The 24,489-nt window shown below is 40.1% G+C and overlaps 1 protein-coding gene across 4 annotated transcripts in view; it reads right to left on the bottom strand.

Moving 5' to 3' along the window:
* Positions 1-24,489, bottom strand: part of AGPAT4 (1-acylglycerol-3-phosphate O-acyltransferase 4) — a 71,102-nt gene that overhangs the window by 24,677 nt on the left and 21,936 nt on the right. For 3 of the 4 annotated variants that reach the window (XM_027729510.2, XM_039380806.1, XM_039380805.1), the window contains 2 exons: positions 12,791-12,960; positions 2,054-2,215 (listed from right to left, as the gene is read on the bottom strand). In XM_027729510.2, the coding sequence (XP_027585311.1) occupies positions 2,054-2,215; positions 12,791-12,960 (332 nt within the window). Of the gene's footprint in view, positions 1-2,053; positions 2,216-12,790; positions 12,961-16,644; positions 16,664-24,489 lie in introns of those variants that run through there. The other variant, XM_039380807.1, reaches the window with a different exon arrangement.

The following is a 24,489-nucleotide window of genomic DNA, read 5'->3' as shown; positions in this document are numbered from 1 at the left end:
TGTAGCCACATACACATTTAGGTAATTTATTTGACTGAAGTAAAAAATTTGAAACAAACAACCACACAAACAAACAACAAAAAAGTCAAAACCAAACACTCATCCAACTTGCCATCCTCTGGTTTGAACTTCAGCTTTTAGACCTAATCATCTGCTCTGCTACTTGCTATCAGAATGACTTGATTTCTCTAAATGAGTCACTCAATCTCTACACTCAAAATATACTCCTGTTGCAAATGTTTCACTGATGGTGAAGTGTACAGGTATCATGGTATCTAAATCTTGGTAAGTGTCTACACTAAAGACATTTCTAGGAAATGCTTCAGCACCCAGCTTGCACCCCCTGACTCCAACCCTCTGGCTTTCAGTTATGGCACGAGGACACTGACAACTACACACAGCAACTCTGATGCCAGGGACAGAGCTGGTAACAGATGTAAGGCAGTAGATGCAGGACAACTGAAAGCCTCATGCGCTTATGAACTATACAGTGGAAGTGCTCAGATGTGAACAATTACAATCTTGCCACTGGCAGGCAGGGGAGAGCACACAGATCTTTGGAGATTTACCACTAGCTCATCTGCTTTCTGCCAAGCCTGAACGCAAACTAACACATCAGAGAGCACTGCCATATCACACAAGCTAAGTCCTCAGAACCCACAGCAAAAATATAGCCAACAAAGACAGAGATTGAAGAAAACTAGCCAAGCAGACGGCTTTCAGCCCTAGCTCATCCAAGACCACTTCTACTCATGTATCACAAGCATAATGTTAAGTAGTTAGATGAAACATACCGAAACTGATGAGAAAATCTCTCTAGTCCACTTCCCATGCTTTGCCTGTCTACCTTCCAAGGTGCTATTTTTGTGCCTTTTGACATATGTCATCATACAAAGGCAAATTAAATCTCCACATGCAATAACCCCAGGTGTACATCAACAACTATCTCCTGTATGTAGGTATAGTTCCTTCTTAGTAATCAGTATCTATAGGATAGTGGTGGCTTGTGCTCACTGATTAGAGTTGAACTACCTAGGTGCATAGAAAGGCATTCAATGTCTTTTACAAGTCACAGAGAACAGGCAAATCTCGGTGAGATAAACTGAAACTGAAAACCAAGAATGGCCCCTCTACTACACAGTCTTCTGCCTGGAAGTCATCTAAACATTATCAAAGCACAGCTTAGCACTTGTTTAAATCAATGACAATTAAAAAGAAGTCTGTTTCAGAGAATGAGAGACCCAGCACATACATGTTCATGAAGAAACTGCTTCCTAAGCAATAGGTTCTGTAGGCTCTGGTGAAGCTGCTTAATATACCATTTCTTTAACCAAATTGCCCTCTTGCCATCACTAGCTCGTGAGAACTATGATTTTTCTGATTACTAAGAGAAAAAATTCAAAGGCTTTTCATTCTCAAACCAGGAAACACCAGGCAGGTTCAATACTAAAAAATTATAGCAATGAAAAAAGTAACACTTTCCTGTTGCTGAAAAGTGACACCAATCCTCTCCCTGAAAAACAGTCAATGGCCCCAGTGGGCCATATCTCTGACCAGGTGCCTTCCACTTCTACTGGGCCATGTCTGACCAAGCACGTTCACAGGAAAGGCAAAATCACATGGAAGGGGAAAACACTAGTAGGAACTCTGCAATCTAAGGCAAGAGGGGATCTTAGGTAAAGAATACGGTTGATGTGTTTCAATACAACATCGTCACATGTATCTGTTACACTGCCATGAACCCCCACATCTATCCCTATCCAGGCTCCTGTATTTAGAGGACCATAAGATTTACTGAATGGATCACAGTGCAGGTATTTTTGCAGTGACATCTGTAGGGCTCCATACTACAGAGGAAGAAAACAGACAAGACAGACTATTACATGGGAAATTCCAGAGAAAATTCAGTTCTTTGAGAATACTCTCCTGATACCAGGAAGTTCATGAATCGAAGTTCTCAGGAGCAAGCTGGTGAATATCACATATCATCTATGCCCTTCATTCCTGCCAAGCATTACAGCACCTCACACCCCACCTGTTAGTCATCACCCACCCAAAAGTTTTCAGGGTAGTCCCGGAGATTCAGCAACTTCTGTATGACTGTTTTCCGATCTTCTTCCCACTTGCGCTTGCAGAAGACTATCTCTAGGAAATACCACATCCAGCCAATGATAGGCATGTAGGAGAGCTCCTTCTTTGCAAGCACTTTGGAACTCTGCAAGACAGAATCAAAGCAAGTAAAACAGAGTTAAACCACTGAAGAATTCACTGTGGGTATGATACATGCACAGTTAGACACTCATATATTGGTTCCTATTGACCAGTCCCAGTTTTAACACAACTGTAAAAACAAAACCAAAGAAAAATAAGTTTTTCTCATATGACAGAACAGTCAAATCTAATATCAGGTATCTGCATGGAAGACTTCCAGAATTAAACACATATGTGTGTGTGTTTGTCTTTCCTACACAAATGCTGAAACAAAACAGAAGCCAAATTCCTTCAAACACTGAGATCCATGCAAAAGACCCAAACCATATCAACAGAAATTCTTAATTCAAGCCGATCCTGGACAGTGGCAACTCAAGTTCCTTTAAGAGCAGCTATACTTCTCCTCAGTGCTGGGACTTCTCACCATGACAAAAAAAAAGAAAAAAAAAAAAAGAAGCAGAGTCACAGAGCCATTGCTGTACAACATACTGATATTTGCACACATGGTTTACCAATGGAAAAATAAGAATACTTGATTCGTGCTCAAGTTTGTTCATGAAAGGGCAGAAATACATACAGCAGTGACTTTCTCTTCAAAGCATGCTTCTGAAGTAGGGGGAAAAAAAAGCATTCTTCCTGTCTCACAAGTGTGACAGCCACTGAAGTGATTGGTCCAGACTCTCCACAAGAAGTCTATGATTTATCAAGCATTCAACAAGTTCCAAAAGTCAAATCCTACTCCAGAATTTAACTCTATGATCATCTCAGACTGACATCCCTTTGGGCAGGAAAACTGATTCCACTTGCTCCTTTCCTGTCTTCCAAGCCAAACAGCCTTGGTGAGCTGTCCCATGTTTCTCTTGGTTATTTAATTAACAAAATGGCACACATGTGTGTTGTTGTGTATATAGAAATTGTTGCCTCCGTTTTTCCTGACAAACAGTGACATTTTCTTAGAGGGTAAATGGAGTAATTACAGCCCAGTTTCTAGCCACGATATCATTATAAGCTAGCCCATCAAAATGCTCTGCAGATGGATTCCAGGACATGGCATTTGACTAGAAGAAACTATTTATTGGTAGAAGTTACCATCAAGAGAAAATATTTCTTTTTTTTTTTGGTCACTGTTGTTCATTTGGTTGCTAGGGAAAGAGACTTGACCTAATTCTTTATCTCAGCTCATTTCTTTCATCTGTTCTCCTTCCTTCACAAGGAAAATACCTTAAATAATTAACCTATCTAAAAGCTCGTAAGACTGGAAGGCAAGTGCACATCACATTGCTTCACAAGTAACTGTTACATAGAAGCAGAATAGAAAACTGCAGACAATTCCATTTCTAAGCATGCAGGAACCATCTCTGTCAAATCATTTAATGCTCTATAATAAAGTGCTCCCTCTTGAGCATTTGAGACTTTCTGTATTTCAGTGACGGGCTCGGATCAGGACTCCAAACCCAGCTCTTCCACGAGGAGCAGTTGTAGTATTCAGCACAGTTTTAGTCATGTTTTACCTTAGTCCCTACTACAGGGCAGCAGCAACAGCCTCCTCTTCCAGCTCCCCAAACTGGGCACAGAGAAACAGGCTACTACTACTCTCCAAAGAGCATTTTTGTTGTAGACCATGTACAGTATAGCTTCCATTCACAAGGACAAAAACCAATTCACATGCTCTTCTGCTCCTCTCCACCGTACGTGTCAGAGGAAGACAATCAAGCCAAGGTTTTGCTCAAGAAACCCCAAGAGATGCTAAGTGTTTCTAGCTGAGCAGGGAGGGCTAAAACCTTTGGGAACTACTGTCCACCTCAGCCATAGCCTAGCACAAGCCACTGCACAATGAGGCCAACAGCGAGAAAAAACCCCAACATGCTCTTCAAGTTTATGTACAGTAAGTATTCAGTATCATAAGAACTACCATAAACTAACCTAGGTGTGCTTTATATAGAATGTGCAAGGCCTCCATAGCACAGAGTCAGAAAAGAATCCAGTAGTCCTTCCTCCCAGATTTTAAAATGCAAGAATTCTAGTCCAAAAAACTAACTAAAATAAGTATTTCACTGTACCTATTTTCTAATGTTTTGCATATTTTAAGAAGGGTACAAGTTACACAAGAAGCACACGAGAAGTTGCTACTGGTTTTTTTTTTTTCCCCTCCCCCAGTGGATCCAAGAAACAATACTGTAAGGTAAGGTGTTATGGGCAGAGGTATAACCACAAAAGCAGAACAGATGTCTGAATTCTTCCCCAGGGTATGTTCTTATTCATTTACTGTGCCAATGCATTTTTAAAATTTAAAAGCGCTCTTCTAGACATGTGTGAGTATGATTCCTTAGATGCACATAAAAAGAAGCTAAGTCACCTCACACTGTTTTGTGCACCCATCTGTCCTAGGATTAGAAGGAAGACTAATGACAGAACTAATTAGAGAAAGCAAACTTCTCACTGCATTATACTAGCAAGACTGCTCTCAAGTGGGAGGAATACATTTGCCTCCCCTCAGGAGTTACCATCTCTTTCACAATAACTAGAGCTACAGTCTGTTCTGTTTCAGACATCTACCTGTGCACAGCTCCTGTGTAAATACATGAGGGAAAAAATGCAACTCTGGTTGACTTCAGCTACTAACTTGTTCTTTACCAATGTGTTTTGGTAAAATACGTGACAGTTACCTCTAACCTTCAAATTCAGCTTGTTCAACAGAATAAAATTCATTAAAAAGTGCTGATTTATTCCATGTAAGCTGCCTTCTTGAAGGAAGTTAAGCATTTTCAGTGCTCAGAACTGCATAATTTCAACAGATATTTAATGAAATTACTGCTGGACAGGGACAACTTATATACAGTAATAAAATTTTAAACCAGGTTAATTTATTTTGGCCAAGTTTGTTCAGATGGAAATACACATGAAGTTCCTTCCCCTTTGTGAATGACTGCACCAATATCACAAAAAAAAAGTGTTCTTACAAGCTTATTTTAAAAGCATTTGTCCAGCTTGTTGTCAAAGAAAGAAAATCTTAATTCTGTATGTCCAGCCTCAGTTATTCAACACCTCTTGATCAAGAGCATAACAAACAGCAAGAAATAACTGTGCAAGCTGTGAGTGTCCAAAAAATTTGTTCCACAGTTTCAAAACAAGTTTATTGTAGCTGCAAACCATTAGCAGCAGCAATTTGCCTCATAAGTTATTTGCTCTCCAGGCTGCCCTCAGCACTGACATATTTTCAATGATTCCCACTGCTCTATTTTTGAAATTTAGCACTCCTTCATATTATACTCCTAGGGTATCAAGATGGAAAGATATGTTTCTTTAGTCTCTCAAAGCCATCATTCCAGAAATTTAGTTAGGCTCCTAATTTCTAATGCTTCATATTGAATAAAATTTCTCCATGTTGGAAAGGAAACACAGCAATATTTTAGAAGATATATTTCCTAGCACATGCTAATGTATTGTGTTAAATACAAGTAATAATGCACTTTTGGCTGCCTACAAGAACAAGTACATATTTTAGAATAATAGAATTGTTTAGGTTGGAAAAGACCCTTATAATTATCAACTCCAACCACTACCCCAGCACTGCCAAGTCCACCGCTAACCCACATCCCGAACTGCCATGTCTGAAAATCTTTCAAATACCTCCAGGGATGGGTACTCAACTACTTTTCTTGGACAGCCTGTTCCAATGCTTGATGGAACTCTGAGTGAAGAAATTTTTCCTGATATCCTACCTAAATTTTCCCTGATACAACTTGAGGCTGTTTCCTCTTGTCCCACTTTATACCTGGGAAAAGGGACCAACCCTCACCTTGCTACATCCTCCTTTCAAGTAGTTGTAGAGAGCACTAAGGTCTTCCCTTGAGCCTCCATTTCCCCAGGCTAAACAATCCCAGCTTCCTTAGCTGCTCCTCATAGGAGTTGTGCTCCAGACCCTTCACCAGTTCTGTTGCTTTTCTCTGGACACACTCCACCACCTCAATGTCCTTCCTGTAACGAGGGACCAAGACCTGGATACAGCACTGAGGTGCAGCCTCACCAGTGCTGAGTACAGGGTAACAATCACTTACCTGGTCCTGCTGGTCACACTACTTTTGATACAAGCCAGGATGCCATTGGCCTTCTTGGCCACCCAGGCATACTGCTGGCTCATGTTCTGCCACTGGCAACCAGCACCCTCAGGTCCTTTACTGCAGGGTAGCTTTCCAGCCACCTCTCCCCGCTTCCTGTAGCACCGCCTGGGGTTGTTGTGACCCAAGGGCAGAACCTGTCACTTGGTCTTGCTGAACCTTATGACAATTGGCCTTGGCCCAGTGATCCAGCCTGTCTAGATCCCTCTGCAGAGCCTTCCTACCCTCCAGCAGATCAACATTCCCAGCCATCTTGGCACTGTCTGCAGTCTGACTGAGGGTTTACTCGATCCCCTCATTCAGATCATTGATAAAGATATTAAGCAAGACTGGTGCCAAAACCAAGCCCTGGGGAACACCACTAGTGATCTGCTGCCAGCTGGATTTAATTCCATTCACTACCACTCTCTGAGCCCAGTCATCCAGCCAATTTTTTACCCAGTAAAGAATGCACCACACCACGAGCAGTCAGTCCAGCAGGGCCTCTTCCCTAGTTGACTCTCCCACCAGCTGCATCAGGAAGTTGTCTTCCACATACTCCAGGAACCTCTTAGACTGCTTCCTCTCTGCTGTGTTGTATTTCCAGCAGACACCTGGTAAGTTGAAGTCTCCCAGAAGAACAAGGGCTAGTAATTGCAAGACTTCTCCCAGCTGCTTATAGAACATTTCTTCTGCCTCCTCATCATGGGTTGGGTGGTCTGTAACAGACTCCCAACAGGATATCTGCCTAGTTGGCTTTCCTCTGCTCCTTACCCAGAAACACTTGACCCTTTCATCACCATTGTCCAGTTCTAGACAATCAAAACACTCCCTAACATACAGGGCTATCCTTACCACCTCTTCTTCCTTGCCTATTCCTTCTGAATCCATCCATCCAACTACAGCATTCCAGTTGTGCGAGTCATCCCACTGTGTTTCTGTGACTGCAACAATATCACTGCTTTCAAGCCACACAATGGCTTCCAATTCCTTGTTTGTTGCCTATGCCACGTGCGTTGGTGTAGATGTGCTTCAGTTGGGCTATTGATCCTGGCACCTTTTCTGGGGGAATTCCAATGTAATCATTCTCAGGCACTTCATGGTTTCTTACACATCAACAACTTTGGCTTTTGCTGCTGCATGGATCTCCATGCTCCACCTCCACGGACCTATCAGACCAAAGAACCTCGCTAGCACACCACCTCTCAAACACCAACATGCGACCCCCAGCCTTATCTCTAGCAAGCCCGATTTTGCCCCCTTCCCCCTTCAAATCTAGTTTAAAATCTATTAATATTTTAAAATGCACAAACTACTGTGCTCACACACCTATCAGTCCCATACAATAACCTACAAAAGTCTCTTCTCACACCTATATTTAAGGTCATGATTAGTTTTTCCAACAGCACGCTTCAAAATAAACAACTCAAATAAAATTTGGGTTTCCTGACACAAGGAACAGATACTTAAGGCTAAAATTTATTATATGTGCTTAGTGATTTTTTTATGAGAAATATGGTCCCTTTTGGAAATGCAAATATTTTGATGCAACATGAGCCCCTCAGAATAATGTTTATGTTTCACTGAGACAGAAACATCAGCATTATTAACTTGAAACACTAAAGACACCACAAGATAAACAGAAAACCCAGCATGTTTAGCCTTAAAGCACGGGCGGGTTTTGTCATTATTAATGTCTTCATCTCAGAAAAAAGGTTATTAAATTACTAGAAAAGCTATTTTATCACTGCTTAATTAGATCAAGCAGTGAAGCAGTCAATCCAGGCAGGGAGCATATTAAAGTGCTTTTGGTAAAAATCCTGAATAACACCTCCCTCCTCAGAATATGCCTCTATCCTGAGTTTCATTTCTGATGCACAGTAGGTCTCTTTTCAGTGGGATGGTTAGGAACATCCTTTGAAGAAACTAAATACTACTAATATATTTAAATAGTGATACAGTAGCTAGGTTGTCCACCACTAAGAAGATAAATCCAAGGACTGGAATGTCACAGGCAGGAAATGGGAAGGGCACAGCAGAGTGCAGGGACCTGTCACCATGTCCGCGCTTCTATTACACAACAGAGCAAAACACAGACATCAGAGTTAGCATCCCCCCAGCCATCGCACCAGCATGGGGTGGAAAAGCAGAGCATCCACAACACAACCATCATAGTCACCCTGGGTCAGGATCACAGTAACAGCCCTGTCTCTTATTAGGAAACACTGGTGTGGACAAAGTTGTGTCCTGTTGGGGCTATGCTGTTTCCAACTCTACAGAAAACCAAGTTGGCAGCCCCTCTCCTCCTTCCCTCACAGCTTGTTGCAGCCACCTGTGTGTCACACAGAGGGAGGATTCAGGCATCCCCATGGACATCTATGTTGCCTATGGCAGCATGATGCTGACTTGGCATCAAGGACCCTTATATACCCCTCCTCCTGCACACAAAACTGAGGTCTGGCAGCACAAAGAGGTGGAAATGTGGCTGATGAGTGCCAAGGAATGAAAACAAAACCCAAAGAACCCTTCACAAAAAACCCCACAAGTGGAATATAGATGTGATTGATTGTTTGGGCCCAATGCAGGTTTTCCTGAAACCCCTGTTGCTCTTAGTTTTCGTGTCTGCTTCCTTCTTCTATTTTCCAACAACAATGAAAAAAATCATGTAAGGTTTGATATTGCGCAGTTATACATCCATAAACTAGCAAAATAATAACTTGTAAGAGTAAAAGCAAGCATAAAACTGCTTCTTCATGTGGGTTTCTCCTTCTCCACTACAAATGAACAGGTCTCTGGTTCTCACTCAGTACTGTCAACCCGGTACCTCCTAGAATTTTCAATGGGTGTTCCAAAAAATTAAAGAAAAAAAATTAAAAGTAAAACGAATATTAGAATTGTCATTCTTTCCCCTTCCTCATCTCCATGCACACTCCTCAAATTCTTAGCACCTTATTTGGTTTTTTTTGCTAAATTTTCTTCCAGAGCCAATTAAAAAAAAACCATCATGAAAGCCGAGAACCTCATGTCATAAAAGTAGAGATCTGAGTCCTTAGAAGAACACTTAGGTTCACAAACCTAAAAACAACAGGCAACAGACTATGCCACTCCTACTCCACCTCCAAAAAACAGCAAAAAAATTCCCTAAACCAACACTGATAAAAACAAAGCCACATTGATAGAGCTTTATAAACCTGTTAAGGTTAAGGTAATTTGGCTATAAGGAGAAAGTCAGTACCAGGGAAGAGATACAACAGATGGAGCAGAAAAACAAACAGACTGAATGTTGCAACTAAGACCAGGAGGGGCAGTTTTCATATCATAGTTAAAACCTAAAAGGAAAAGGGACTTTTTTTTTTCTTTTGGGGACAGAAGGGGCAAGAGACATTTAAGGATGCTTAATACTGTTTTCAGATAAACAAAAACAATGTCCTGGTTGTGGCTGGAATAGAGTTAATTTTCTTCCCAGTAGCTGTGTTTTGGATTTAGAATGAGAATAATGTTGATAACATGTGGATGTTTTAGTTGTTGCTAAGCGGTGTTTACACTACATCAAGGACTCTTCAGCTTCTCACACCACTCTGTCAGAGAGTGGGTAGGAGGACAAAAGAAGCTGGAAAGAGACAAAGGTAGGACAACTGATCCATACTAGCCAAAGGGATATTTCACATTATATAATGTGAAATATAAACTAGGGGGAAAGTTGGCTGGGGGCTGCTGCTTGGCAACTGGAGTGTGGTGCCTCATTTGTTTTGTATATTCTGACTCTTTTACCATCATCATTATTTTTGTCCCTTCTTTTCCTGTCCAATTAAACTCTATCTCAACCCACAAATTTTATCTCCCAATTCTGTCCCCCATCCCACAGGGAGCAGGGAGTGAGCAAGTGAATCCATGGTGTTCAGCTGCCTGGATGGTTAAACCACAAGAACTAAGCAAAAAATTACAACATTTAATGGTTTGATTTAATAAAAGTTCAAGCTGTAAAACGCTGAAAGTTTGAACACATGCATGTGACACTGTTAAGAGCATTGCCATTATCTGCCAGGGCTACAGGGTACAGCTGAATGTCACAACAAAGCCATTCTGTCTGTCTGCCTGCTGCAGCCAAGCACAATTAGTTCCAACTCCTTCAGCTCAAAGTTGAAGTCATCTTAGTCATCTCCCTCTCCCCCCTCCCCAGGCATCTCTCTTTTCTTCATTGGATTAGTTAAGGCAGAAAAGAGAGAGAAAGGGTATCTGAAACATGCCAAAACAGAACAGAGAAGCAACAGAACAGATGCAGGAAACAACATGTGCAAGATTTCCTTTTCAGCAGCAGCAGACATGAGATCAGCTGAGTAAGGTGTTGGCAGATACCTAAACTTTGCACAGAAACTTAATGGAGTCTACAATTAAACATCATTAAATAGAAACACCCATCGGCTCACAAAGTTGCTGAGCCACAAAACACTGGAGGCTGGAACACCTTAGACATCTTGCCTGGACACTTGCCTTTTTCCTCAAACTCCTTTTTCTAAACATCAGCCCTCAACATCATGGTTTCTAATTGTGGTGCCACATCATGCTCTGGAAATCGATGTAAGGCAGCACAAAGTCAAACCAACCTATATTCCCCATCCCTGCATATTCGTCTACCCCTGCACTGCCCCAAACCAAGTTCCAGTATAACAATACAGACAATACAATGAGGAGAACTGATTGTGTAGCATTTTCCTTTTATTTTTTTCTTAACCTGGCTTAAGACGAACCTCATCTGGTTGCCCCAACAGGGAAATGAACTACTTTGTTGAGTAAAGACATGTATGCAAATGAGAGCACATAGGAACTACTTCTTCCTGGAACGGTTTCTGGGAAGTAAAACCATAGTATATTACTCAAGACAGAAATAGATTTTTAAACAAAAAAAAAAAAGAAAAAAAATCAACATATATCGGTTCCTTAGAAAATCCTAAGATTAGCATAAATACAAACCAAGTAATAACTGTAAGCATCCAAAAAAAGGAAAAAATACTTTCAGTTAGTGCGATGCAGTTATCCTTCCATGTTGTGGTATTCTTATGCATACGGAACAACACAGACTAAAACAGAATCCTGATTAACTTGGAAAACTATGAAAAAAAATTACAGCTAGTGAGATTCAATCCAACTACAGAGCACCAATGAAAAAACAAGATATTTTTGACCTTGTAGGCCCCTACTACTTTGTACAGAAACAATTCTTTCATTTTCTACATTGGTACTTTCTGAAGATGCACTTGACCCTTTAAAACATAGCTTTATTTAGAGAACTGAGGCCATGAGGCTTACAAAATTAGACAGACTATACTAAAACACCACTGTATAATGAACACGTAGACAGGGGTCGGATTTTTGCATGTACATCTGCTTGCCAGGAACAAGTTTCCCTATATCTCCTGCTGTACCATGCCATCCTCCAGCTCTCTGCTCAAGTCCTAGACATTACAGCAGAATTGTTCTTCAGTAATTAGGATCTAACAGCCATTTTGGTGACATGCAGGCCCCCCATGCAGGGACATGCTTAGGTTCATTATCCTCTACTTTTAAGGTCCCCTTTTAGATTGTTGGGGTTTTTTTTTAACAGAACTGCCATTATTGCAATTTGAAAGTGACTGAAGTGATGCATAAATTTCCAGAAAATGCAAAGAGTTCAAAGGAAAGGCCATAAAAAAATCATAGGTTTGCAGAATCCAAGGTCAGGACTTTTGACAGTGGCCAGCATCAAAGCTAGAAGGATTCTGTAGAAGACTGCCAAAATGAGGTATTAGTCTTTCTTTTTAGGAGGGAGGAACTATTAGATAAATCCTTTGTAGACAGAGAATAGTCACCATCTAAAAATAAAGTTAGGTTAATTTAGATGTGGACCTTTTATCATCCCCATGATCTGGCAGGGGAAACAAAAAGGCAACCCTAAAAACAAATGCACACTTAACTCTTAGCCTAATGTGACAGTGTATTCAACCATGGGTAACTCATTCCTCCTCCATCTCTTACTAGCTATAAGCTGGTTACTGCTTTCACTTGAGATGGCTGCTCTTTCATTCTGAGAGAGGCAGGCTACATCACTCAAACTCTACCTGTGGATTTGTAAGACTACACTGGAAAAAGCAAACAAATTCTATAATTTACTGGGAAAGAATCATGGAACAGCTCATCTTTCTGCAGCACAATGAACCTAGCAAACACACAGAGAGAAGTAACTGTAAGGACCTCCACAGGTTAAAAAAAATATCTCCTTCATCAGCTTTAACTGCAACGTTTTTAAAATTTCTGTGCCCAAGCAATCCTGTTTCAGTACTCCACATACTTGAACTGTACTGCTTTAGATTCACCTCTAATTCTGGACAGTGGTGGGTGAAATTCGAGTGCAGATCTGTTAGCATTCAAAACACACATAACTTGTTTTGGGTGTTTTTTCCACATCCAAGAAGAAGTAACTTATTTTAAATGCTAAATAAACTCACCCCCAAGACCCCAAATCTCTCACAAAAGTTCCATCCACAGAGAAAGTCAATTTCGAAGTTGTGATTAAGGATTACAATGGCATTCTCCTTCCCATACTTGTGGTAACTCTCTGGATCAGTGTATAGGGTGCAATCAGTGCCTGACCACCATTCCAGCAACATCACCATCTCTGAAATAAAAAACAAGAAATATATGAATGTACATAGTATATACAAAGTATATACAAAGCCAAAAATTAGTATCATGTTGAAAACATCAGTCACCTCAACAGCACATAGCAATGAAACGGCTGTAATGAAGAACACGTAATGAGGACTGCTTAAAACACAGCTAAGAGTGGATTCTCAGCAGTAACCTAGTTACAATCATATACATTTCATTTGCTTATCCCATTATCAAGCACAGGCTTGTATTGTAGGCTTTGTATTTGTTTTGCTTGGAACTGTAAGTCTAACCACAAGATTTGTGAATCAAACCTTTATATTTAGAGAAATCTTTCTAGTCTGGGGCACAGGAAGTTGAAGTGAGTCAGTAAAGCCAAGAAACTCAGAGAGCTCTATCTCCATGGAGACGGAAAAAGGAAAACTGAAAGCAATGGCTCTCTCCAAGCAACCCATGTCTTGAGCTGGGGGTGCCATGAGGGTACCATGGCACTAAATGAGAGCTGTCTGTCAAGACTGCAGAGGAGCTAAGGGACACATTTGTTTCCTCTCAAAGCTATCACAAAAGTTCTGAACCAAAGCAGAGGTCTAATGCAAGGGGTTATTCTTTGGTAAATGAAATGTATCTCCTTCTCAGAGCAGAGCTGTGCCGTACGAATGCCTCTGCTGGAAGGATGAGGCTGGAAGGATGCTCCCCTGGCTCAAAACAAGCTGAAAGCACCACAAATCCTTGTTCACTTCAGGAAAGATCAAAACCAGGCCAGTCTTGGAAACACTTCTGAATTTCTTTCAATTTAGGTCCCTTACTGGTGACCAAAACCAGAAAATAGCAAGGAACAAGCATATAGGTATTTCCTGTGAGGGTGAACAAAAAGTAGTTCTTAGGAAAAAAAAACAACTGCAGCTCTTAAATCAAGTAATGCCTTTCCCACTTCCCCAAGATGAAGGGGAGGTCATTCAGGGAGCCCAGTCAGACAAGGCATCAGTTCTTCAGCATCAAGCAGATTCCCTTCCATTCTTTACTCTACATGAGCAACACATCCAGGTGTGCGTGTGACCACCAATGAGGTGTAATGGAGTAATCTGGTTCAATCCAAGACAGAGGTCCTGGTCATCAAGCTGTAGGAAAATGCTGAAGTTGACCGGTTCAAACAGAAGAAAAAAAACAAGATCCAGCCCCCTCTTTCCTTTGTGCTGCCACCACCCATTCCCTACCCCAACATTTACCAGAGCTGGTGGTACAGTCACTGATATCTTTGGACTTCTTTCCCCCTCCCTTAAAGTTGTTTTGCAGCAAAAAGTAGGTGGCTGATGGCAGGGAGGGTATATGAGGAATCGTGCACATAAATTTCAAAAGAAAAACAAAGAAACCCCTTCTCTGTTGGCTACAGGTTTGGTTTTGAAGATTTTTGCACAAGTCTCCATGGAAGATCCTGTAAGTAATTCCCCTGAATAACACTTCAGTTAACTACATGGCTGCGCTTTTAGGGACAGAAGTCATTAACAGTGAAGAAAGCAGAAAGGATGACTTTTAATCCCTTATCCATCACAGTAAGTTACTGGGTGTGCTTGCAAGAAAGAAGATAAGCACAGTACAGCCCTTTCATATAGTCAGGTTCCAAGTCCCATTCATTTCAGCATTAGCTTGCAGGAAATTATTTTATGTACTTTTCTTCAAAAATCATGTATTCCAACACAGGCAATATGCTGTTTTTGCCACAAATGACTGAGGACAGTATATCATGTGCTGATCAAAGGAGTTAGTACCGACAAACAGCTGGCAAGTTCCTATGACACCAACATTTGTTTTGTATGGGCTTGAAATCAGGCAGTCGCGTCTCTTCTAGATGCGGTTTCTTGTTGTTCAGAACACAAAACAATAAAGCTTTTTCTACAGTGTGCAGGAGCAGCACCACAGAGGAACTGCTTAGCAAAAAAAAATGGTTACAGTTCATTCACTGCAAGTCACTGTGCAAAAGGAATACTAGTCTTGTTTCAATACTTTAAGCTTTTTCCTACACACATACATCCCCAAAATTATTTTTTCTTCATGCTTCCTTGGTCTACTTGTAGGTTTTATTAATTTTAAGCCTGTATATCTTTAAGAAATACTGTCCCTACCTAGTCACTTGACAAAACCATTCATTTCAGCTGAAAACAAAGCACAGAAGCTACCAACCAGCTCCAGCTAGCAAGAGATCCCCAAGAAGCTTTTGGGAAGAAGTTACTGATGGTCTTACAGTAGAAAGTTAATTGAGAAGAAGAAACACCATATATCTGTCCTGAGCATACATGCATGTTTTCCATGTTGGTAGATTCATATGAGTAACTTCTGCTTCCTCTCAAGGAAATTCTACACTATAATATACTAAAACCAGTCAGAAGATAGTTGGAAAGGATGATTATGAAGTATTGTATCTGTCACCTCCATAATGCCTGTGTACCTCCAACATACATTAGTGTTCCATAGACAATTTTGTCATTCTCTGTTCTGTATCCCTACTCTCCCTAAATACATATGTACCAACTCTCCTTCCTCTGACAGGCTAAATGGACAAATAGATAAATCAACCTTCAATTAGCTGTTCTCAACCTGAATTTAAACTGAATATTGCAATTTATGTTTTAAGCCTGAAAAAGGATTTCTGTATGCAAATCCTTTACTGTTTTCCCTGTATGTCAACTAGTCTAATAAAAACAATACTTTTGACTGCAAACCATTTATATTATCCATTTTCCTTAACCCTGTCCCAACTGTGTTCAGCCAATCAGACATCATCATCCCTAACAGTGAACATCAGATATGCTACAGCCTCCTGTTAACCATGAGGACAGGAAGTTTCTGTCATAATACTTCATACTGTTCAAGAAATAGCACTTCACACAAGTCATCTCCACTGCTCTCACAAAAGGCAGCGGGGCTCCAGATGTCAGTACTAATTTAACAGCACTAACCAACTCTTCTAGCTTGCATAAACTTGTCTCTCTTAAGCAACAAGAACCATCCACTATCTTGACGGTTATTTGCACTCAACTATTCCTAAAGTAAATAATGAAGGATTTACACCACCTTCTTGAAGTTTAACATAGGTTTCTGGCATGCACATCAGTCATACGTTCTGCTGAGGTGGTCTGTGAGGATGCAGAAGGCATTCTGGAGAAGTATGCCTCAACTGGTTCTGTCACTACTGCTAAGCAAGGTCTGCACTATGAAGCAGACTTTCTGAATAAGAAATGTACATAAGAAGTATCATGAAAACTTTTGCTCCGTCCTTAGTAGAAGGAAGCATCTTAGTAAGCAGTAGCTGGTGTCAGGTTTCCGTGAATATTAGATTATGTTTTTTATTAAATTATTCCGTATTTGATATACACAAGCCAGGAAGTCTAGTACATTCATCTGTACAAGCACAGAAAGGCAGAAGAGATGAGTGCTGGGAGAACAAACATGAAAAGAGCAAGTGAGAAACAAAATAAGGTATTAAGTGTTCCGCAGTGTTCACTAATGCGGCAATTGATAGCCCTTATCAGTTAGTTTGGGCTTGCACAGCAACCACTTTCTAAAGAGACAACCAAACAACTTTCATATTGCGGCATACAGACTCACTCTGGGACAAAGCAAAACACCACCTGATCCATCATACAACTCTCTCCTGCCATGCCTTCATCAAGTATGACCCTGCAACATGCCTTACCCAGGGGAGTGTGCAAGGATTAACTTCTGTATCCCACTGATGAAGTTGTTGAAGCAATGACAGCTTAAATGAACAGCGCATATGATGTTACTCCAGTTCTCATTTTGATGGTTAGGGTGGCATATTGCTGTCGAAATCCCAAAACACAAGCTTAAATGAGGACAGGGTGACCTATATTAAGCACAAGCAAGGGCCATCTTAAATTGATACTCAAAAAAAATCAAACCCAATAATTATGTAGTGGTTACAAATCTGCTCTTATAAAACACCAAAGGTATGAACACGTACTTGCCATCAGGTATTTGAATTTCTACAGTTTCTTTTCAAGGAATTTGCTGATACCAGAAGGGCAGGGAAAAAAAGAGACTTCAAATCTAATACACCCAGACAATACCAAGCCATTCACATAGTACAGTAAAAGAAATTGCTATTAATAAACTTTGTGGATGATACAAAGTCAGAACAAAGTTAAAAATCAAATGACCTTGAGAGGTAGGGTAACAGAAATGGAATTAATTTTGATAGGACAGATCATCGCATATCTTTCAGAACTAATAAAATAGAGCCTCATAATTCGGAAATGACAGATAAGAGAGATATCTGGGAATATTCGCTTCCCACTGGAAGTTTCTGCTCCATTCATATTACGCAGCTCTAAGAAGGAAAAAGATGGCCAGGATACTTGTTCCTGGAGACAAGGGAATGGCGCTTCCAATCACCTTCCGGGGGCCAGGATCTGAAAAATTGAGTATCCAAAGAAGCAAATATAAACTAAGTCAATAGATGTCAGTCTTAAGTTGCATTTATTCAATCACAATTGGCCTCTTTGATATAAGATGTCATTAATGTTTCTGTAATTATAGGACAATCAACATTGTTCACGCTCGGGACTCATACTTTCTTAGGACTACAGTACGTGCACAGGTGTGACTGGGGTTCTTTCGCCACGAGCATTACTTATATGTACTAATTAGATCATCTTAACATTAGGAAAGTTATCTGACTCAAGTGAATCATGTTTAATCCACATATTTAGGAAGAAGCCCTATTTTCACGTAATTTCTCTCCTTCTAGCATGTAGTTTTTCAATAGCCTTAATTTCTATATATAGCAAGTTTATCCTCCTTAGCTGCAAATCAAAAATCAAGAATTTGGGCTTTAGAAAGAAAGCATTTCAGAACAAGAGAGAAAATCCCGTTATTTTTGCTGCTCTAAATCCATGCCATCGATATCTTTAACCTGTATTTTCAGCTACTGACAAGAAGAGATGCCAATTTATCTTTGAGAAGAATGACTAATGATAAAAAAACTAACAGTTGCTAGAGAAAGCAATCTCCAGCACAAACTGTTAGAAAAGTGTATTTAATTATGAAACCGAAAAAAGGTAATTTAAATCCTAACAAAATCTGCAGTGTTTTTAAATAAAGCCTCTAGTTAACAAGAGTTACATTTCACAGAGGTGTAAATAAATAAAAAAGAAGAAACTAATCTCTGCAGAACAGCAGAACAAGAAAACTGGGGATAATGGCTTCTAACATTTCTGTACTTTTCCAGTAATACTTACTTTTGATTTCAGATAACTAGTGCACTCAAAAGAAACATCTACATATTACTAGAAATGATATACTACAAACTATTTTTAGACTTAAGCCACGGCAGATAGCTTCTACTTAGTCTTTTTACGCACAAGATATTCTATCTGAATTTCAATAATGGAAACAAAAAGCTGACTGAGTACCTGTATTATATCATCAGAGTTAATGGTGAATAACCACGGAACCTTTATCACTGAGAACACTGTTCAGAACAAAACCATTACTCATTTTTCACTTGCATTCTCTTAATTCCCTGTCTCTGCCTGTAATCTTACAGCATCTCATCACATGAGGTCTTGAGAGACAAGAACTATGTCCCAGTGCTTATTTTAGCTTCTTAATCCCTATCAGTGACTTTCACAAAATGTTCTTTAGAGAGACAATAAGGTCAGAAACTACAAATCAAACAAATGGCTTTCATGAATTAAAAATAAACTACTACAGTTCAGAGATACCTATCAAGTATCAAGCTGTGATTTTTCTACTGGGTTCAGTCTGTAACCCCTCAAGATAATGTTATCCAAATATATAAATTTACAAAAATTCCCACTTTTTCTTATCAAATAATTGAATACACATCAGAAAGTGCACATTCTGTTAAGACAGACGTATCCAACAATATTACATACAACAATATTACACCACACCTAAGGACATCACTGCCTCTCGATTCACATTTAGTTTGGTTGTGCTTACATTCCTATTTCCTCAAAGCTTTTAGAAAATTAATCCACTGGTGGAACATTGCAACCTGCTCAGACAGCCTGCAGCTTGTGTGCTCCAGCTGAGCAGGAGCTCTGTCCAGGTGAGAATGTAAAGGCACTCACTTGCCCAACCTCTCACTGCTCAGACTGAATGGATATCCACAAAAAACACACTGCAGAAATTCTGTGCAAAGAGGTAACCAGCTTCTTCCTTTTTCATGTCTGCTGCAACTGTGTGTTATTCTTAGAACTATTTGTGTTGAATAACTTTCCTATGAAACAGAGGTTTAGCTTACATGGTACATGGAAACCTTGCATCATCAACTGGCTCCAAGTTTACACTCGTTGATTCAAGTTTCCAAAAAGACCTCTGGCAGCTACAAAAGGTAGGCTGTGCTTCTCTAATAACCCAAGACACTTTCCTATTCAATGCTTTGCAAATTATGAAGGGTAGCAGGCAGACACACCATTTCAAGTAGGTACAGGAGAAATAGTTATTGCTACTTTTAAAAGGCACAATCTGACTTGTCATAGCAGTAACAAAATAAAGATCCATCATACAAACAAGGCATGCAGATGTCAGGAGTAGACAGGCATCACAAGATCAGAAGCATACACACTGTTGATATTTCTGTCAACTTTATGACAGTATTACCAGCACAACAGAATCACAAGAAAAATATCGGGAAATTTTTCAAGATTTAAGCAGGGGTTACAATATTACATTAAGTATACCAGGTACCAGAACTTTATTCCATGACAAACTGATGAAAACTGTAGAGAAATCACAGAACAAAAAAGACAGCCTATCACAAGAGTCAGTGATTTCCTTGACCTTAGCTAGAAAATTCCTTTCTGAATTCTCTTTTCCACCTTTATTGCCTCAACTTTCTCAAAACAAGATCCATGTGACCCACTGACTTGGATGCAGTATTTATCAGCTTGCAAAACAATGGAGGCAAAATTATCCTCTTTTCACCCTCTAAGCCATACACACTTCTGATTTACAATGGATTGAAATACTCTCCTTTTAACTCATGCAGGCTCACGCTTGCTCTTTGCCTAAGGAAGACCTAGAGCTTTTTAAAAACAACTCTTCTTGATGGTCAGCTGGACTTCTCACAGGACTTCAGCCACTCAGAATTAAGAGAAGCACAGTAACAGCATGAGTTCTGGTTGCTATATCAGACCCATCAAAGGCAGACTGCACAGTTGTTAGGTTGCCTGCTGGCACTGTGCCAGAGGTTTTTGAGGTTCTGTGCAGGCACTTAGAACTTCTCTAAAATCTTGCCTAAAAAGCTGGAAAGCAGAACGCCAGTGTAAATAAACACTTCTTAGTATTTGAATTTACTGATCGTATTTGAAGGCTTAGACAATAACCTCCTCTGTTATCAATATTGCTGCTTCATTGTCTTTGCAACTGCTTGCACCACAGTAGAACCCAGAAGGGACACGAAGAGCTTGAGGTACTCCAGTCCTGCCTCATTAGGGGCTTTTTACTTGAAAGTGGTGTATTTTTTACCCGTTCAAATTCTTCTCCAAGTGGAACTGCCACATAACCCAACAGCAGTGGAAGAAAATGTCAGCTGAAGGACAGAAATCACTCACAACCTAGGTTGCTGTGAGTATCTTCTTTCCTTACAATTTCTTTCTGCCTGCCAAGGGTGTGACTGAGAAGCTTGTGAGACAACACTTCAGCCAGATGGCATGCAAAGGCTCTTCCAACAGCCTGGCTCTGTGGGACAAAGCTTGCATGGAGGCTTCCACAGGGGAGAACTCAATGCACAGTCTTCCAAGTGTTGCAGCACATCAGATTGCTCCTTGACATAGTAATGCAGTAAGGCAAGCAAACAGATCTCAAAGTTCAGCAAGGAACTTTGATTTATGACCTTTGTGCAAGAGGTACATACTCTTGAAGAGAAACAGTAGAGCTTCTTCTACTGAGGGTCCAGCCCCAAAACTGAAGAGGAAGCGTCTCTCTGCTCTTAACTAAGAAACAGCAAAGAAAAAATAAATCTAAACCAAGATTCAAACACTGTTTTAAAATACACTTCTTTTTTTCTTCAAATCAGAGCTGGTCATTTATTAAAAAAGCCCACACAACAAGGAATGTGGACAGGAAGGATGGTTTCATCTACCATCCCTAGATGGGCAGGGACAGAAGGAGTCCTATGCTGGCCACAGAGCCCATTGCTCACCTTCTAGATGCAGAGAGTTCAGGCAGGGTATGCAGTGTACAGAAACAGTCTCCAGACAAGCACACAAGGCAGTGTTCTTTTATAGAGCACTGGTCACACACCAGTTGCTGAAAGCGAAGCTCACTGACAACTGCTCAAAGGCAGTTATGCACTATACAGAGCGACTGGCAAGGAATGATTTGCTAAGAGGAACACTTCATAAATGTGCCATTTCGAATACTAAAGTATCCAAAGAAAGCTTCCACTTTAAAGAGGTAACAACCACCTCCTCCCAACACTTACTAAATTGTCAACATAACTTCAAGATAAAAATCACAGATTTAAAAACCAAACTGAAGATTGATAGTACACATGGTTTTTTCCCCTCACTTTTTTTTGTTTCCCTCAAACATTTACGCCAGATCCTCTACTGGAATAAAAATAATCTCCAGTGTAGTCACTGTTACACCATGCTGAGTTACACAAAATAACGACTAGAATCATCATGCCTGTTACAAAGCTAAAGGTTTATCTTTGCTTTGATCTTCTTGTAAATCTATTTGCAATTCAGCCTCAATGCTTGCTTAGTCACAGAATTAAAACCTGCATGTACATGTGCATAAAGTGGCTAGTGTAGTAAGTGAAAAATACATTGCTTTATTAAAACTCTATGGCTGTAATTTTGAAGGCTGATATTACACAACGTTCTGCTGCTTGCTGTGCCTCAGCTCCATGAACATGGTTCATTTAATTTTCTTACAGAATTAAGACAACAAAACACTATTGATGAAAAGGTGATTCATCCTTTTTGATGGAGTGTCATCAGTGTTTTCAGGTGAAAAACACAAGACAAATAAACTATAGGCAGTTTAATATGGCCAAGCTAGGATGTAAAACAGCCAAGCTGAAATTGCTTTGGGAACCAAGATCAGAATCAGATTTAATGTATGATCTTAAGTGCAGAAACCTTCAAGGTACACTGAAAGCCAGAATGGGCTTTTCTCACAGAGGCTATGATAGAGGAACCAAAACCTTGTGGTTAAAATATACATTAAGGCACGTCTCTGCTATTTGAGCCAGCAGCTGATCTGGGTATGAGCCTTCCAATTACTGCATGTGTACTGGCACACCACCTCGATTTCCAGGTTCACTCTGGCTCCTACTCCCGTATTGTCTTCCCTCTCTAAACACACACTGATCATTCAAGTTTAATCAAACAGATTCTCCCTTTCTAACATAACACCCACAAAACGTAACACATGATTTTTCCTCAGGAGAAGAAATTTTAAGTCAGCATATGTATTCCTGAAACAAGATATTTCAACTGATGATGCCTTCTCTAGTGCAGTCCTGAGCTAGAGGGTGAAGAAACTCAGAAACAAGTTTTGTTCATTTCTTTAGCCACTATTCCTTTTAAACTATCTCCATGCTGCAAGTTAAAAGCAACCCTCCCTTCAGAAAAAACCAAAACAGCTGTACACTTCAAACATTTAATTTCACAACTTTTTTCTGTCTTTTATCCTGACATAATCTGTCTACAACACAGCTTCTTCTCTCCAAGTTACAGTGTGTGGAACAAAGCCAACCTCACTAGTACAATGGGTTTAACACAAATACAGATCTACAGTAGTCAGTGTTTTGAAACGTTCTTTTCAAATCCTTTTGGGAAATTAATTATTTAACAGCCACGTGTCAGAGAGATTTGTCTCGCATTTGAAGGCTCCTCTTATGCTTCTTCGTCAAGGAATTTGGCAATACTCCCATGTTTCAACAAACCAGCAGTTCCTCGTATGGGACCAGTTAGTGCAGATAACAAACAAGCATTTCCTCCTGCTCCTCTGTCCACCTGGACTGCCCTCAAAGGTCAGCACACAGCTCCTTGTTGAAGGCATAATGAGGCAGTAAACAGAGCAGCAGGAATGACCTTCCAAACAAAATACCAGAAATCAGCAAAACTGCCCTTCCAGACAGATAAGTTGGTCTCACAGGTTTCTTCTACTAACATTTACTTTTCATATGTCAAGAAAAGACATCCTACAAAAGTACCCACCTGCAACAGGCACTGCTCATATATGAGAGCAAACAATCTTCCTGCTCCTTTTTTGGTCTTCCCTGCTTAAAAATGCAATCATGATTACGGGACTTTTCCACAGCAAGAAATCAATGACATGAACTGGAAATAAAGGAGATATTCCAGCATCCTGACTCTTACTCTTTATATGAAGATCAAACACAGCATTATCATTCCCATACCAGTTGGGACAAAGTACTCAACTTCTCATATTGTTCACAGGAATCACTTTTGAAAAACAGTCCTGAAGATTACTACAGCACTCCAATATCCTACACAACACAGGAATAACCTAGCATATCACCGCTCTTAAAAGAGGTCCAATTCCCATTCCTATATTTCCAAGACAGAAAAAGGACTTTCAAAGGACTTATTTACATGGCACATACATCAAGCAACAGCACAGAACAGGTCTTTCCCATTAAGTCACTAAGTCCAACACTGTAACCCACACAGCTTGGGCTGCTCCTGGAACACTGCCCTTCTGCTCACCTGCACTTGCATAATGATCTATTTATCAACCATCATTTGCTTTCCACATGAAGAAATCTATCACTTCTTAGCAGAATAAAGTCAGTATCTCAAAGACTCACGGATCTGCCCTTCCAGCCTTTCTAATTCCCACCTGACAACTGCATGCACCTACAGGAAGGTACAAGCTATAGCCATACAACTAGGGAAATTTAAATCATCTTTCAGGAAAACTTGAATTTTAAGCATGAATTAATGAAGAGCTTGTGAAGATGCAAGGGAAAGGAACTCTATAGTAAGTTTTAATCCAAGCAGAAGTTTTCTGAACTTTTAGCATCATAAAAAAATATTGAAAATTTAGTGTTATACCAAAAGGAAAGTGTACTATGGTCTCAATTTTAAACTGTAGATAAAATAAAAACATTTGGAACCTGAAGAGTTATGTCAGCTATTTTGCTTGTGTATATCCCTCCACCTTTATGAGCACAAAAGGCATTATGTGTTCAAATAATACAGCTTTAATTGATATATTTTGGTGGGTAGGGCAACTCATTGACTACAATTCAACTTAGATCAGCTTGCATTCAGTTTCTGAAAATATAACCCAATTCAGACAATGAAAGCATTTTTCTGAGTACCGCGAGGTTAACATCTTCCTGCATATCTTTTGCCTTTGTACAAAGAGTAGCAAACCAACAAAGGCTGTCTCATAGGCCCTACGGATAAATGGTTTGAGTCTGCAGGAAGAAACAGATTCTTTAGTTCTCTGTGATTATACTGTCAATAGAGTCTTCTGCAAACTGCAGAGGGTTAGTACATTGCATATC

The sequence above is a fragment of the Pipra filicauda genome, unplaced genomic scaffold, assembly GCF_003945595.2.
Source record: "Pipra filicauda isolate LSUMZ 115617 unplaced genomic scaffold, ASM394559v2 scaffold202_size1376763_pilon, whole genome shotgun sequence".
In the NCBI taxonomy this organism is placed as follows: domain Eukaryota; kingdom Metazoa; phylum Chordata; class Aves; order Passeriformes; family Pipridae; genus Pipra; species Pipra filicauda.
The sequence above is the reverse complement of the archived record's forward strand: the minus strand, read 5'-3'. Positions and strand labels throughout refer to the sequence as shown.